The following is a 15,163-nucleotide window of genomic DNA, read 5'->3' on the forward strand; positions in this document are numbered from 1 at the left end:
CACTCGTCCCCCAGATTCTTACAGAATTCTGCAACTTTTCTACACTGCAGAGTTTTGGATTATTGAGGAACACATATTTCTAAAACAAGTTTTTGAAATTAATGAAGGAATGCTAAAGTTCCACAAAATACGCAACTTACACTACTCTTCAGTTATTTCTAACTTATGTAACTGCCCAGTTCTTTCTAAAGTAAAGTGACAGAGGCATGCAGTGAATTCCTACAATCAGTCAAAGTGCAATTTCTATCCTTACCAAAAATGAAGGAAGACAGTGGCAGAGGGTAAGCAAGCATCACATAACCACATGGTTGCTAACTGCCCAGTTCTCACCCCATGGATTCCTAACATGACACAGCGAAAGTTGCCAGTTAGAGCACAATCCTAGTCCAGATGGTTGAGGCCCGAATGAGCTGACAATAAGTTGGTTGAAGCCAGGCTGAATTCCCCACCTTTTCCAGCTTTGAGATGTTGGAATTACTTAGGATTACCTTCACCCTGGCCAAACTTTGTGCTGACATTGTTGCTGTGTACCTGGGCTGCAGGAGGTTTGGATGTGGCATAACTCAATCTCTCCCCTACTGTAACTCTTCTTCACCCCTTATTAGGATTTTCTGCTAGCAGACTTTAGCAAGTATGGCAGGTCTGCTGGCAGATCCTTTGGCTGGCACTCTGAGATCAGCCACCAAAAGGGGTTTCTACTGGAGCAAGAGCATTCTTCTTATACAAGGGCATTTTTGCATTTTGCATTTTCCCTGTATAAGGGCTTTTCTGCCAGCAAAGGTTTCTGAGTGTTTCTAACTCCTACAACTACTGTAAGTGCATCTTTGATCTAGGATGGCATTGTTAGTCTGCAGCTATGTACTTCCATGTTGCCAATTGCTTATCTTTGAAAATGTATATGGCATACTATAACATAAATAAAAGAATAAATCAATGAGGAAACAGTATTAATTTTAAAAAGTTGAGCAGTGCTTAATATCAAAACACCAACTTCATCAAACTAATCCATAAAAGTCCACTGAAACAAAGAAGCCTTTGCCGTATTACTATAATGCCAGTCTTAGGCAGGTTTGTTTTTGTTATGCCCTTACAAGTAAATGTTTTAACTGTCTAAGATGTCACATAGATCTTGATAGGGACTAAAAATCAGAGCAAATAATTTCAATTTTGCACAACTCGTACAAATCAATGGATTTCCTGCCCAGTTCAAAGTGATGATACTGAATTTTGAAGCACCACATAAGTTTAGGTCCATGTTCTTTAAATTTTTGCCATCACTGATATGATCCGACCACAAATTAAGATAAGACTAAGGGGGCCACCTGTCAGTAAATCATCCATAAGTATGTCACAACAAGACTTTATGATTGGTGGAGCCATTTTATGGAATTCTCTTTCAACCAAACAACAGGTGCTACCTACAATGTAGGCCTGAAACGAGGTCTTTAAGACTTCACTGACAGTGTCATTTCTCTTTCCATGACAGCTCACTGGGAAAAGAAGAAATGGAACAGAGAAAGAAGGTGTCCTAAAAAGAGAGAAGTCAACAGGAAAGCAGGATAACTCTCCTGCCAATGTCTCCATCCAACACACGCATGTGGTCTCCAATACATTATCCATGACAGAATGTGCCTCTCATTTAAAAAAAAAAGGCTGTATGCCTCTGCTCTGGGCAAAGATGTGTGTACATCACCTATTATCTTTCTCATTTGCTTAGTTTTGTCTTATGTTAGGTGCTTTAACCATTCACTTAGAATATCTGTCACTTATTTGTCCCCTTCTGAAGTGTTTTTTTTCTGTTTTTGTTTTTGCCATTCTTCTCAAACTAATAAGAATAGCACTTAATCCAAAATTTCTCTTAGAAGAAAATAATTCAGAGCCTTTCTGGGGGGAAATGTAGAAAAATGCTGACAATAATATTTCTTTTGTATATAGTTTGTCTTAATACTATATCTGCTTTGTTAGTGACAAAAGGAATAAAAATTCCTTCTGAGTTCAATACAGCATTATCTTTTAAACTGCTTTTTTGCTGAACTAACCTGCTGTGATTTTTTTTATTTAATGGCTTCCATACGTTTTAAGAACAATGCAAATTATGAAACTGGTGCATTGGTAGACAGCAAACTTTATGCAAAGGAGTAAATTCTTCTAGTCATCTCCCATACTATTTTCTTCCTTTAATTAAGTATTGCCATACAATATTCAGCGATCCTTATCAATCACCATGTCCTTTATTTAAAATATTTGTTTCCGTAGATTATATTTTCTCCACTGGTTTGAGTTGCTTTCAAGAATTTATTCCTTTTTAAAAATCTTTTCTCATTCCTCATCCATTTTTGTTCCTTTTCTTTTTTTCCTAAAGCCTTATTTCAATAGTCTGTTCAATATTCAATTTCACTTTTAGATAGGATTTACTTAAGCATCATTTGTAGAAAAACCTTTCCTTTTGGTTCAGACTTTATTTTCCCTTTTTAAAAAAATTTGCATCCATGTGCTTCATCTGACATTTTACTTGACAATTTTTCTCCATTCAGTATTTTATCCTACTTAGGATGGCTTTATATACTATTTTTATTTATTTGACTTTTGCATGGCCATTTGTTTAGGTGTTTCTTGATCAGCACTCTCTTTTCTTCCAGCTGGGTGCCTGTAATCACTTGCTTTCAATTATTTGCCTTTCACTATATACAGTGGTGCCTCGCTTAACGAGTGCACCGTATAGCGATGTTTCCGTATAGCGATCCCTTTTTCGGGATCGCTATACGGAAACATACCCGATCGTCGCAATGGGGAAAACCCACATTGCGAAGATCGGGTATTGCGGTGGCCATTTTGGAGCCGCCGAACAGCTGTTCGGCAGCTCCAAAATGGCCGCCGGAAGCCCGGAAATGGCTGCCGGCAGCCGTTTTCACGCCGTGCCCTCACTTAGCGAAGGCGTGAAAATGGCTGCCGGCAATTGGAATCCTCGCTGAACGGGTAAGAAAGAAAGGTATTGGAACGCATTAAACTAAGTTTAATGCGTTTCAATACATTTTCCCTACCCCGTTTAGCGACGATTTTGCATAGCGAGGGTTAATCCGGAACGGATTAACTTCGCTATGCGGGGCACCACTGTAAATATAAATATATAGTGAAAATTGAATATATACATATCACAATAAGTTGTTTGTCAGTAAATGACTGCTGTCTTGACATATTTGAGCTCCCATAAACCTATGAATTTAAGAACAGTTCTATCTTTCAGTATTACAGGTAGATTTGTTCACTTACTGGTACTATTTCTGAAAAATTAGCTTGATGTAATTGTTACTTGTCACTGCAGTGCTTAACATCATTTTGCTGGCCCACATTTCTTTTGTCAAACTTTGTGTTCCTTCTCAGGCTTCTCATTTGGGTACACACAAACATACAGTACTTTGGAAACAAACCAATCTGCCTTTTACATCTTCCCTGACTCTGTTCATTAATCAAACAGGTACCTGGATTGCTGTTTTTAATAATTCCCAAGCTTCTTGTGTCCCTTAACCAGGAGAAAGGCAGCATAAAAATGCTATGCAGTGCAAGAAAATAAATATTTTTCGCTCCATAAGACGCACCTCTCCATAAGACGCACCAAATTTTTAGGAGAAGAAAACAGGAAAAAAATAATCTGTTTTCTTCTCCTAAAAATTGGTGAGCCTTATGGAGAGGTCCATCTTATGGAACACACCCTAGGACCCTTTGGAGGCTCACCCTGCCCCCCTGGAGGCCAGAGGGGGTGAAATCACCGCCTTCTGGGACTCTTCTGAAGCTTCCCAAGCCTCAAAAGAGTCCCAGAAGGTTGCGATTTCACCCCCTCTGACCCCTGGGGGGCAGGGTGAGTCTCTAAAGGGTCCTAGGGTGTGTTCCAGGACCCTTTAGAGACTCACCCTGCCCCCCTGGGGGGTCAGAGGGGGCAAAATCGCCACCTTATAGGACTCTTTTGAGGCTTGGGAAGCTTCAGAAGAGTCCCAGAAGGTGGTGATTTCGCCCCCTCTGGCACACGGGGGGAGGGTGAGTCTCTAAAGTGTCCTGGAACACACCCTAGGACCCTTTGGAGGCTCACCCTGCCCCCCAGCCAGGCCAGTGGGGGCAAAATCGTGGCCTTCGCTCCATAAGACACACAGACTTCCCCCCCACATTTTTGGGGGGGAAAGTGCATCTTATGGAGCAATAAATACGGTAACTCCTCTTGGACTTGATAGTATGTTTCCTGATCTGTGGTAATTCTTCTACTTAGTTTGTGCTATAATAGCTTTAAGCAAACTCTCAGTATCTTTGAAGAAATCTGATCTTCCTAAATCTCTCATTCAGCTTCCTTTTAACTAGTGGTCTCATCTTTGTGAATGTTCATCTTTTGAAGTTAAACATGATTGTATTTGAACTTTTTCAGCTATTTAGCCACATACGTATGCTAAATTTGTTAGCACTGTTTTACTGTATCCAAGAGGCTCAACAAGTACATTATGCGGTGGTTTCACTTAGAATTAAGCCTACGTTCACACTCTTCCTGGTCAGCTCTATTATTAATTATTGTATGACACAGTCATGTAGTGTATTTAGAAATTGCATCTTTTTGTCATAATTCTGTCATGAACTAAACAGACTAGGGAAAAATAAACATGCCATTAAAATATTTAATCTGGGGACTGAGTTCTGGATTTATTTTTCAATCTAACAGCACTTCCACCAATTTTATCATGGGTACCCCCAGTACTAAATTACTTCTAACTGTTATTATCATAGTTTCTTTCTGTGAAGTATGTATTTTATTGGTACTCATGTCACTCCTTTTCAAAATATTACAGTCTAAACGGAAGAAAGGAAATTTCACACCCACACAACTTTTTTTGCATAACCGATTCTTCTTATTTGAGTTAAGGGTTTTAAATATCAGTTATTGAGAAATATATTGAAACTAAAGACAGACTACTGGATATACCAGAGCAAGAGATATTTGCCATGGAATTAGGGACACCATTTTGCAAGTTATAAAAAATATATCTTGAAATGATGAGTACTTGGCTTCTACGACTGTGACATAAAGGTTAGAAGATTTTCTTTTTTAAAAAGAAAAAGAGATAAGAAAGAAAGCAAAACCCAGCACCTGACAAAACTAGAACAGCATCGATCAGTACTGAACTGAATTATGCACAACAATATGAGACTATCCTACAACACAGAAAGCACTGTATGATAAAGAACTGATTTTTTTTTTTTACAGTCTTGAATGGTCACTCTAAAGACACAAGAGACTCATTCAAAATATGAGATCAGAAGAATATAATTGTGTTGCAATTAACAACATACCTATGTGAAACAGCTCCCCAAGCACCATGCTTATTAGTTAGGATATTCAGTATTTTCTGTTTCAGCTGATTTGCTGTAACATGATCTCGATGCTTGGCTGCACTGATAAGGTGGTCACACATCTTCTCTTCCTCTCTTCTGTCAGCAGCATATTGGGCACACTGTGACTAGAAAGGAAAATTATTGTTATTGTTTCAGAAGACAGATCTGAACAGTGGCTTAATTATTTTATTGCTTACTTGAAATTGTCATACTTTTTGCAATTGCTAAGTTTTTAGCATCCCTTCTAATTATGCATATATTACATACAATATCATTTGCATAACCAAATTACTTAACCACTCAAAGTGAGGTGAAAACTGATTCCAAAAGGGATTTAAGGAAAATCAAAAAACAAATTAGTTTGCCCAAGAGCAATCTGTCATATCTAGGGCAGCCACATCTCCCACTTCACACAGAAATGGGAAACAGAGACGATTACCTGGTCACCACAGTCTCCTCCACCATTATGAGATGTATTCTACGTATATTTATACCATAATAACTATCTGAATGTGCTGGCATATATATCAATACATTTATGGAAATCTGCTAATATGCTCTTGCTGAGGCAATATATTCCGTCTTCCAGGCTGACATATATGTAGCCATCTTACTGATATCTAATGACTCCCTATGCCAGCTTCTACTTCATGCACTGCCACCACACTGTATGGAGTCCCTGATGATCCTTACTTTCAGGAGTTGCTTTTGGCAGGGTATAGGAGATTATGGTGGGAAGAAGAGACCTTGTAAATGCAATATCACTTGAAGAGTTCAACTATATTTATGCACAAAAGATATAACCAATATGAAAGTTGTTGTTGTTTAGTCGTTTAGTCATGTCCGACTCTTCGTGACCCCATGGACCAGAACACGCCAAGCCCTTCTGTCTTCCACTGCCTCCTGGAGTTGGGACAAATTCATGTTGGTAGCTTCGATGACACTGTCCAGCCATCTCATCCTCTGCTGTCCCCTTCTTCTCCTGCCTCCACACTTTCCTAACATCAAGGTCTTTTCCAGGGAGTCTTCTCATGAGTTGGCCAAAGTATTGGAGCCGCAGCTTCAGGATCTGTCCTTCCAGTGAGCACTCAGGGTTCATTTCCTTCAGAATGAATAGGTTTGTTCTCCTTGCATTCCAGGGGACTCTCAGCCTCCTCCAGCACCACAATTCAAAAACATCAATTCTTCAGCGGTCAGTTTCCTTTATGGTCCAGCTCTCACTTCCGTACATCACTACAGGAAAAACTATGACTATTCGGACTTTTGTTGGCAAGGTGATGTCTCTGCTTTTTAAGATGCTGTCTAGGTTTGTCATTGCTTTCCTCCCAAGAAGCAGGTGTCTTTTAATTTCGTAGCTGCTGTCCCCATCTGCAGTGATCATGGAGCTCAAGAAAGTAACATCTGTCACTGCCTCCATATCTTCCCCTTCGATTTCCCAGGAGGTGATGGGACCAGTGGCCATGATCTTAGTTATTTTGATGTTGAGCTTCAGACCCTTTTTGGCACTCTCCTCTTTCACCCTCATTAAGAGGTTCTTTAAGCCCTTCTCAGTTTCTGCCATCAGAGTGGTATCATCTGCATATCGGAGGTTGTTGATATTTCTTCCAGCAATCTTAATTCCGGCTTGGGATTCCTCCAGTCCGGCCTTTCGTATGATGTATTCTGCATATAAGTTAAATAAGCCGGGGGTCGATATACAGCCTTGTCGTACTCCTTTCCCAATTTTGAACCAATCAGTTGTTCCATATCCAGTTCTAACTGTTGCTTCCTGTCCCACGTACAGGTTTTTCAGGAGATAGATAATGTGGTCAGGCACTCCCATTTCTTTAGGGACTTGCCATAGTTTGCTGTGGTCCACACAGTCAAATGCTTTTGCATAGTCAATGAAGCAGAAGGTGATCTTTTTCTGGAACTCACTGGCTTTCTCCATAATCCAGCGCATGTAATCAATTTGGTCTCCAGTTCCTCTGCCCCTTTGAAATCCAGCTTGTACTTCTGAGAGTTCTCGGTCCACATAGTGCTGAAGCCTACCTTGGAGGATTTTGAGCATAACCTTGCTAGTGTGTGAAATGTTATAGTACCCTAATTAAAACCCATGGTTCCTCAGTAATTTTTTAAAAAACTGAAAACAATATATATACACCACCCACCCAATGAATATAATGTATCATTGTTAGTATACTGTTAATGTTTTACCTTATTGGTATACTATAGTTTGGCTCATATGCAATGGGAAAACACAGTTTCCAGTTGCAAATTACTAATTCTCACTAAATAAACATTCTAGTCTGTATGAATATATAAGGAGCAAAATGAGGTTTCAAATTCTGGCCTCTTCACTAATTAAAAGTAAAATAAACCCAGTCTTCTTGCATCTGAACTGTGCAAGAAACTAATTTAACTGAAAATGGAAGCAGATGCTTCCTTTAATTTTTTTTATTTAGTTAAAAACTACAACAAATAAGAAACATTAAAACAGCCAATATTCAACCTAAGAAAGAAACTATATACACTGTGCACCCCACCACTGGGACTATTAAGGAGTAGCTGCTTGAACCATTTACTCTTCTATGGCCCTCTTCCCCTTCCATAATTGTATAGACTCATAATAACACCTTGTCGCTTCCCCTTCATCAGTACAAAATCAATGGATTCTCCCCATATATCTGAAAACTTGTATTTCCTAATTATCCCCTTCTTAATTTTTATACTGTTTGTAAGTTATTTATTTTATTCATTTAAAATATTTTTACCCTACCTTTTCCTTAAAAGGACCAAGTTTATAATTAATTGTTATATCCCATACATCTCTATACCAATCATATAACAATATATTGTGACCTTATTTCCAATTCCCAGCAATAATCAGTCTTGCCACCGTTAACAGTTTAGAAACTAGTTGTTTCCTCATCCACTTATCTATCTTCCTTGTAAATTTTGATAAAAGTGCTATTTCAGGATACAAATTTAGCTAACTAACAATGGTGAGCGTGCCCCAGCACTTGCAGAGAAGGAGAAAGACAAACTGGTCTAGTTCCCATTTATGAGCTTGGGATTCCTTAAGACTGAGGAGATCTGCCAGATTGTTGTCTTTGCCACCTATGTGTAATGCTGTGAGGCAGATATGATGTGACAGACACCATTCCCAAAGGTCAACTGAGAGATACAGGAGGCTTGGAGAGTGGGTGCCTCCTTGCTTGAGAATATGATACATTGGTGTATTGTTGTTGGTAGCGATTTGCACCATCTTGTCTGCAAGATGGTCTTTGAAATTTCTCCCTTCCTGACCACTGAGCATGAATCTTTAGAGATTTGCAGTGAGAGCCCCAGCCTGTGAGGCTGGCGTTGGTAGTGACTTGTATTTGAGGATGTGGTTGTTGGAAAGATCATCCCATTCTAAGGTTTTGGGTAGAGCACCACCAAGAAAACTGGGCAGCAAGTTCTGGAGTGACCCTTAACAGGGTGTGAGGAGGATCTCTTAGTGGGTTGAAGAGGGCAAGGAACCATGCCTGGAGTGATCCCATTTTGAGGCATGTGTTGCACTACAGACGTCATGGATGCCATAGTGTCTAGGATATGTTGAACTGTATAAGTGCATGAGGGGTGAAGGCGTGAAGCAAATACATCAGGTTGTATTGCTTGTCCATTGGAAGGAATGCTCGGGCATGAGTAGAGTCTATGATTGCCGCTATGTATTGAAAAACCTTTGTGGGCTGTAACTTGGATATTTACAGTATATATTTGCATATTTACAGTAAGGCCGAGATTGTGAAGAAGATACGGTGTAAAGTGAATGTCTTGTGCCCTGCAATGGGAGCGAGCTACAAGGAGCCAGTTGCTGATGTACGGAATGATGTGGATCTTGTGAAGTCTGAGGTAAGTTGCCACAGGTGCCATACATTTGGTGAAGACTCTGTGAGCTGTTGCGAGTCCAAACGGGAGTTGTTTGAATTGGTAGGCTTTAATTCCGAGCTGGAAGTGGAGCTAAGGCCTGTGGGAGGGATGGATGAATATGTGTGGAAGTAAGCATCTGTTAAATCTATGACTGCGAACCAGTTGTTTTTCCAGAGCAAGGGAAGGACAGACTCAAAGGTCACCATGCGAAATTTGGTGGTAATGATGTAGCGATTTAGGTCTCTGAGGTCAAGGATGGGACGGAGACCTCCATCCCTTTTGGGGACAGTGAAATAAAGAGAGAGAAAAACCTTGTCGTTTTGACAGGGATTTGGAGCTGAAGTGGCATCAATGGACAATTTTCTTTTTGTGGTCATTTTTTAATGTCAAAGACTTTGACATCGACTGCTTAGTTTTCTGCCCCTTTGCCTGCTTGGATGATGTCAAGGGGGCATCAGAACGGGATGGTGTGGCCAAAGGGCATTGTTTTGCCAACTCTGAGATGGCTTTTTCCACGGCCTTAGCTTGTGAGGTGGGTTTACAAGCAGGCTGAGTCATAGCTTTTGTAGGTTGAAGGAATTGTTCCCAAACCCGAAGCTTAAGCCTAGAGAGGAGACTGCGGAGAACTCCACACTTAAAGTTCTTACATTCAGTGTATAAGGAGGTTTAGTGAACCTCACCAAGTCAGAACAAACATTTTGCATGGCCATCCGAAAGTGGGGTCTTATTGTCACAGACCATGCAATGATTAAACGGGCCCAAGGGGGCCATGAAATACGGGGTTTTCGGTCCTGAGGCTGGAACGAAAAGTATAAGTCTTTTTTAAAAAATTAAGAATAATAAGATTTAAAATAAATTAAAAGGAATCATGATTAAATTCTCTTTCACTTTTAGACTCACAGAAGCAACGAATACAAGGCTCTCAATGTAGCAGTTGACAGAAACTAGAGAGTCCTGGCACCAAGGTACATATATGGAGGGGGAGAGGTCTACACTAATGTGTTTTTTTTTTTTGCTACAGCAGAAGCTCTAGAATCTTCCGATGAGGCTCCGCGCAGACGCAAATTACCCAGGGTGTGATACACAGAGGCCAGGTAGAACTTCTTTCAAAATACAATTATTCATTGTTTCATGCTATTTTAAAGGAATCTTTTAAATTCTTAACAAGGATAAAGGAAGAGCTTCATGGTGCAGCTGCTGACCATAATGAACCAGAAATGAAAACCCCTGGAAGCAAATGCTTCTGATCATCTCATGAGTGTGAAAAGGGGTGGTGGTGGAATGGTATGCACAAACCCAGGGCTTGTTTCAGCTTGTTCACACAGGTTATTCAGTGGTCATTTGATACTATCAACTGTTTGTTCTTGGACTGACTAAAACTGTTATGAATAGAAATTCATTTTTCATGGCCTTTATTTTCAGATCTCCCACCTATAGCTTTATCTGTTCAACAGAAGAGATTCATTAAGCAATATTCATTTAGAACAAGTATTTTAAAGTTCCTGAAGGCAGAAAACAATGCAGTGGACAGTTCTGGTAGAAACAAAAGCTCCAAAATACATGCAGTTAGCTCCAAATACACGCAGTTAGAATATTTATTATATTAAATACACTTTATAAAAGATTAAAGTTTAAAAAATTAAGCTGTAATTCAATAATCTTAGGGCTTTGCATTCATTACAAACTGAGAAATATGCTGATGACAATTTGTTATCTCCTTAGACTACAAACATTCAATAAAAGAATCACACTGATAATTCAAGGACTATACATACTGTGTGTCTTGGGTGGTCAACTTGAAATTAGAACATAGTGGGATCTAGAACTCTGTCCTAATCTAATTAACATAGAACTTTCAAAAGAGTTTCCTTATAAAGATGTTTGATTTATTTTTTATTTAACACTATCTTCATCTCTCAAATATTCTCCTACAACTGAGATAATGAAAACAAAACACTGTTACGTGTGTGTTTCCCGTTTTCTTGTATCTAGATTACAGATACAATAAACACTGCAAAGGTTCTGAGTGTGAAAATACTGTTATGGAGATGACACTGATCAGAGCTAGACATGGGAACAAATTAAAAAATGAATTGCGATATTCATGAAATATCTCTGATTCATGGGATATTTTCATCCCTTTGTATTCATCAAGTCCAGAGACCACGATGAATGTGAAGGGATGAATATTTACCCATTTTTATTTGTCTCTTTGTCCAGGCCGGCTGGAATGAAAACAGCTGATGGTTGGGTCATTGACAAGCAGGCTGGCTGTGGGAAGGCAAACCTATAGGTTTCCCTTCTGCAGCCAGCCTGCTTGTCAGTGTCCCAACAATCAGCTGTTTGGTGGGACATTGTGTTTTAATGATGAATCGGTACTTTGTCAATTCATCAACTGACTAAGGATGAATCTTGACAAAGCACAATTTTTTCGATTTGTCCCAATCTCTAATCATGGCCTTTGGGCCAATTTTTCAAATGGCTTGTCTTGAGAATATTTCCATAGGAATCATAGGATCATATAGCAATTTCCTTTAAAAAATTTGAAACTTGACAGGGATACAAATCTAGAACAACAAGTTCAAGTTTACTGTATTAGCTAAAAGCCCTCACAATTGTTTTAAATACAAATATGATCAAATAAAATAATGATAAAATCACAGACATATAAAATAATAAGAAACCCTACATATATGGGAGTCCCCAGCACAATTGATCGCAATGGCTTTCAGGAAATTAGCTTGAATATTTCTGGCCGCTTTTGCAAACAGCACTATTCTGTATGTAACATAAGGGTCACAGCCCAAAAGTAACCTGACCACCTTTACCTGAGGGCTTTCCTCCTGCAGAGCAGTCAAAATGTTACCCAGGAGCTTTTCTCTGGGGTTTTGATAGAGCTGACAGTAGAGTAAAGAGTGGACAACATCCTATATCTCACCTGCTCCGTAAATACATAGCCTTAGATGTTTAGGGATATTCATAAACCTGCCATCTAAAGACACCAGTAGGCCTGGTTTGGAAATGGAGTTCTGTGAATGCGGTTCTCAAGCAGGCAAAAGTAAGTGTATGTAACTATTGCACCACTGAATGGTTTGTTTTCAGCAGATGGCACCAGGGAGAGAAGTTTGAAGAGTGAATTAAGGCTAAGTCCTGGTTGTTACCTAATTTGTAGAACCAGTCCCTCAGCATTCTTTTAACTCCAGAAAAAACAAAAAACAGAAAAAACAAAAATATATGTGGAGAGGGATTTAGATTTTAGTAGGATTGCTGCCTTGTCATGGCGAGGGGGCTTGAGTAACTCAGAGAAGCTATGGGCTATGCTGTGCAGGGCCACCCAAGACGGACAGGTCATAGTGGAGAGTTCTGACTAAACGCAATCCACCTGGGGTAGGAACCGGCAATTCCACTTCAGTATCTTTGCCAAGAATGCCCCATGATCAGAAACAAAAGGCTAAAAGATATGACGCTGGAAGATGGGACCCTCAGGTCAAAAGGCGTCCAACATGCTACTGAGGAAGAGCGGAGGACAAGTACAAGTAGCTCCAGAGCTGATGAAGTGGATGGGCCAAAGCCGAAAGGATGCTCAGCTGTGGACGTGCCTGGAAGTGAAAGGAAAGTCCGATGCTGGAAAGAAAAATACTGCATAGGAACCTGGAATGTAAGCACTATGAACCTTGGGAAGCTGGAGGTGGTCAAACAGGAGATGGCAAGAATAAACATCGACATTCTGGGCATCAGTGAACTAAAATGGATGGGAATGGGTGATTTCAACTCAGATGATTATCATGTCTACTATTGTGGGCAAGAATCCCCTGGAAGGAATGGAGTAGCCCTCATAGTCAACAAAAGAGTGGGAAAAGCCGTAATGGGATATAATCTCAAAAATGATAGAATGATGTCAATACGTATCCAAGGCAGACCTTTCAACATCACAATAATCCAAGTCTATGCACCAACCTCCATTGCTGAGGAGACTGAAACTGAACAATTTTATGAAGATTTACAACACCTTCTAGAACTGACACCGAAGAAGGATGTTCTTCTCATTCTGGGGGACTGGAATGCTAAGGTAGGGAGTCAAGAGATAAAAGGAACAACAGGGAAGTTTGGCCTTGGAGTTCAAAACGAAGCAGGGCAAAGCCTAATAGAGTTTTGCCAAGAGAACAAGCTGGTCATCACAAACACCCTTTTCCAACAACACAAGAGGCGACTCTACACATGGAAATCACGAGATGGGCAACATCGAAATCAGAGTGACTATATTCTCTGCAGCCAAAGATGGAGAAGCTCTATACAGTCAGCAAAAACAAGACGTGGAGCTGATTGTGGCTCTGATCATCAGCTTCTCATAGCAAAATTCAAGCTTAAACTGAAGAGAGTAGGAAAAACCACTGGGCCACTCAGGTATAATCTAAACCAAATCCCTTATGAATACACAGTAGAAGTGAAGAACAGATTTAAGGAACTAGATTTGGTGGACAGAGTGCCTGAAGAACTTTGGATAGAGGCTCGTAACATTGTACAGGAGGCAGCAACAAAAACCATCCCAAAAAAAGGAAATGCAAGAAAGCAAAGTGGCTGTCCAACGAGGCCTTACAAATAGCAGAAAAGAGAAGGGAAACAAAATGCAGGGGAGATAGGGAAAGTTACAGAAAATTGAATGCAGATTTCCAAAGAATAGCAAGGAGAGACAAGAGGGCCTTCTTAAATGAACAATGCAAAGAAATAGAGGAAAATAACAGAAAAGGAAAAACCAGAGATCTGTTCAGGAAAATTGGAGATATTAGAGGAAAATTTTGTGCAAAGATGGACATGATAAAAGACAAAAATGGAAGGGACCTCACAGAAGCAGAAGACATCAAGAAGAGGTGGCAAGAATACACAGAGGAATTATATCAGAAAGTTTTGGATATCCCGGACAACCCAGACAATATAGTTGCTGACCTTGAGCCAGACATCCTGGAGAGTGAGGTCAAGTGGGCCTTAGAAAGCCTGGCTAACAACAAGGCCAGTGGAGGTGATGGCATTCCAGTTGAACTATTTAAAATCTTAAAGGATGATGCTGTTAAGGTGCTACATTCAATATGCCAACAAGTTTGGAAAACTCAACAGTGGCCAGAGGACTGGAAAAGATCAGTCTACATTCCAATCCCAAAGAAGGGCAGTGCCAAAGAATGCTCCAACTACCGGACAATTGCACTCATCTCACACGCCAGCAAGGTTATGCTCAAAATCATACAAGGTAGGCTTCAGCAGTATGTGGACCGAGAACTCCCAGAAGTACAAGCGGGATTCCGAAGGGGCAGAGGAACTCGAGACCAAATTGCCAACATGCGCTGGATTATGGAGAAAGCCAGAGAGTTCCAGAAAAACATCTACTTCTGCTTCATTGACTATGCAAAAGCCTTTGACTGTGTGGACCACAGCAAACTATGGCAAGTCCTAAAAGAAATGGGCATGCCTGACCACCTTATCCATCTCCTGAGAAACCTGTACGTGGGACAGGAAGCAACAGTTACAACTGGATATGGAACAACGGATTGGTTCAAAATTGGGAAAGGAGTACGACAAAGCTGTATATTGTCACCCTGCTTATTTAGCTTATATGCAGAATACATCATGCGGAAGGCTGGACTGGAGGAATCCCAAGCTGGAATTAAGATTGCAGGAAGAAATATCAACAACCTCCGATATGCAGATGATACCACTCTGATGGCGGAAAGTGAAGAGGAAGTAAAGAACCTTGTAATGAGGGTGAAAGAGGAGAGTGAAAAAACGGTCTGAAACTCAACATCAAAAAAACTAAGATCATGGCCACTGGTCCCATCACCTCCTAGGAAATAGAAGGGGAAAATATGGAGGCAGTGACAGATTTTACTTTCTTGGGCTCCATGATCAC

The 15,163-nt window shown here is 40.2% G+C and overlaps 1 protein-coding gene across 5 annotated transcripts in view; it reads right to left on the reverse strand.

Annotated features, from left to right (window-relative positions):
• NBEA (neurobeachin) overlaps positions 1–15,163 on the reverse strand; it is a 470,696-nt gene that overhangs the window by 241,441 nt on the left and 214,092 nt on the right. For all 5 annotated transcript variants that reach the window (XM_072993781.2, XM_072993780.2, XM_072993779.2 and 2 more), the window contains one exon: positions 5,329–5,495. In XM_072993781.2, coding sequence (XP_072849882.2) covers positions 5,329–5,495 — 167 coding nt within the window. The remainder of the gene's footprint in view (positions 1–5,328; positions 5,496–15,163) is intronic.

Source organism: Pogona vitticeps, chromosome 3 (genome assembly GCF_051106095.1).
Source record: "Pogona vitticeps strain Pit_001003342236 chromosome 3, PviZW2.1, whole genome shotgun sequence".
NCBI lineage: Eukaryota > Metazoa > Chordata > Lepidosauria > Squamata > Agamidae > Pogona > Pogona vitticeps.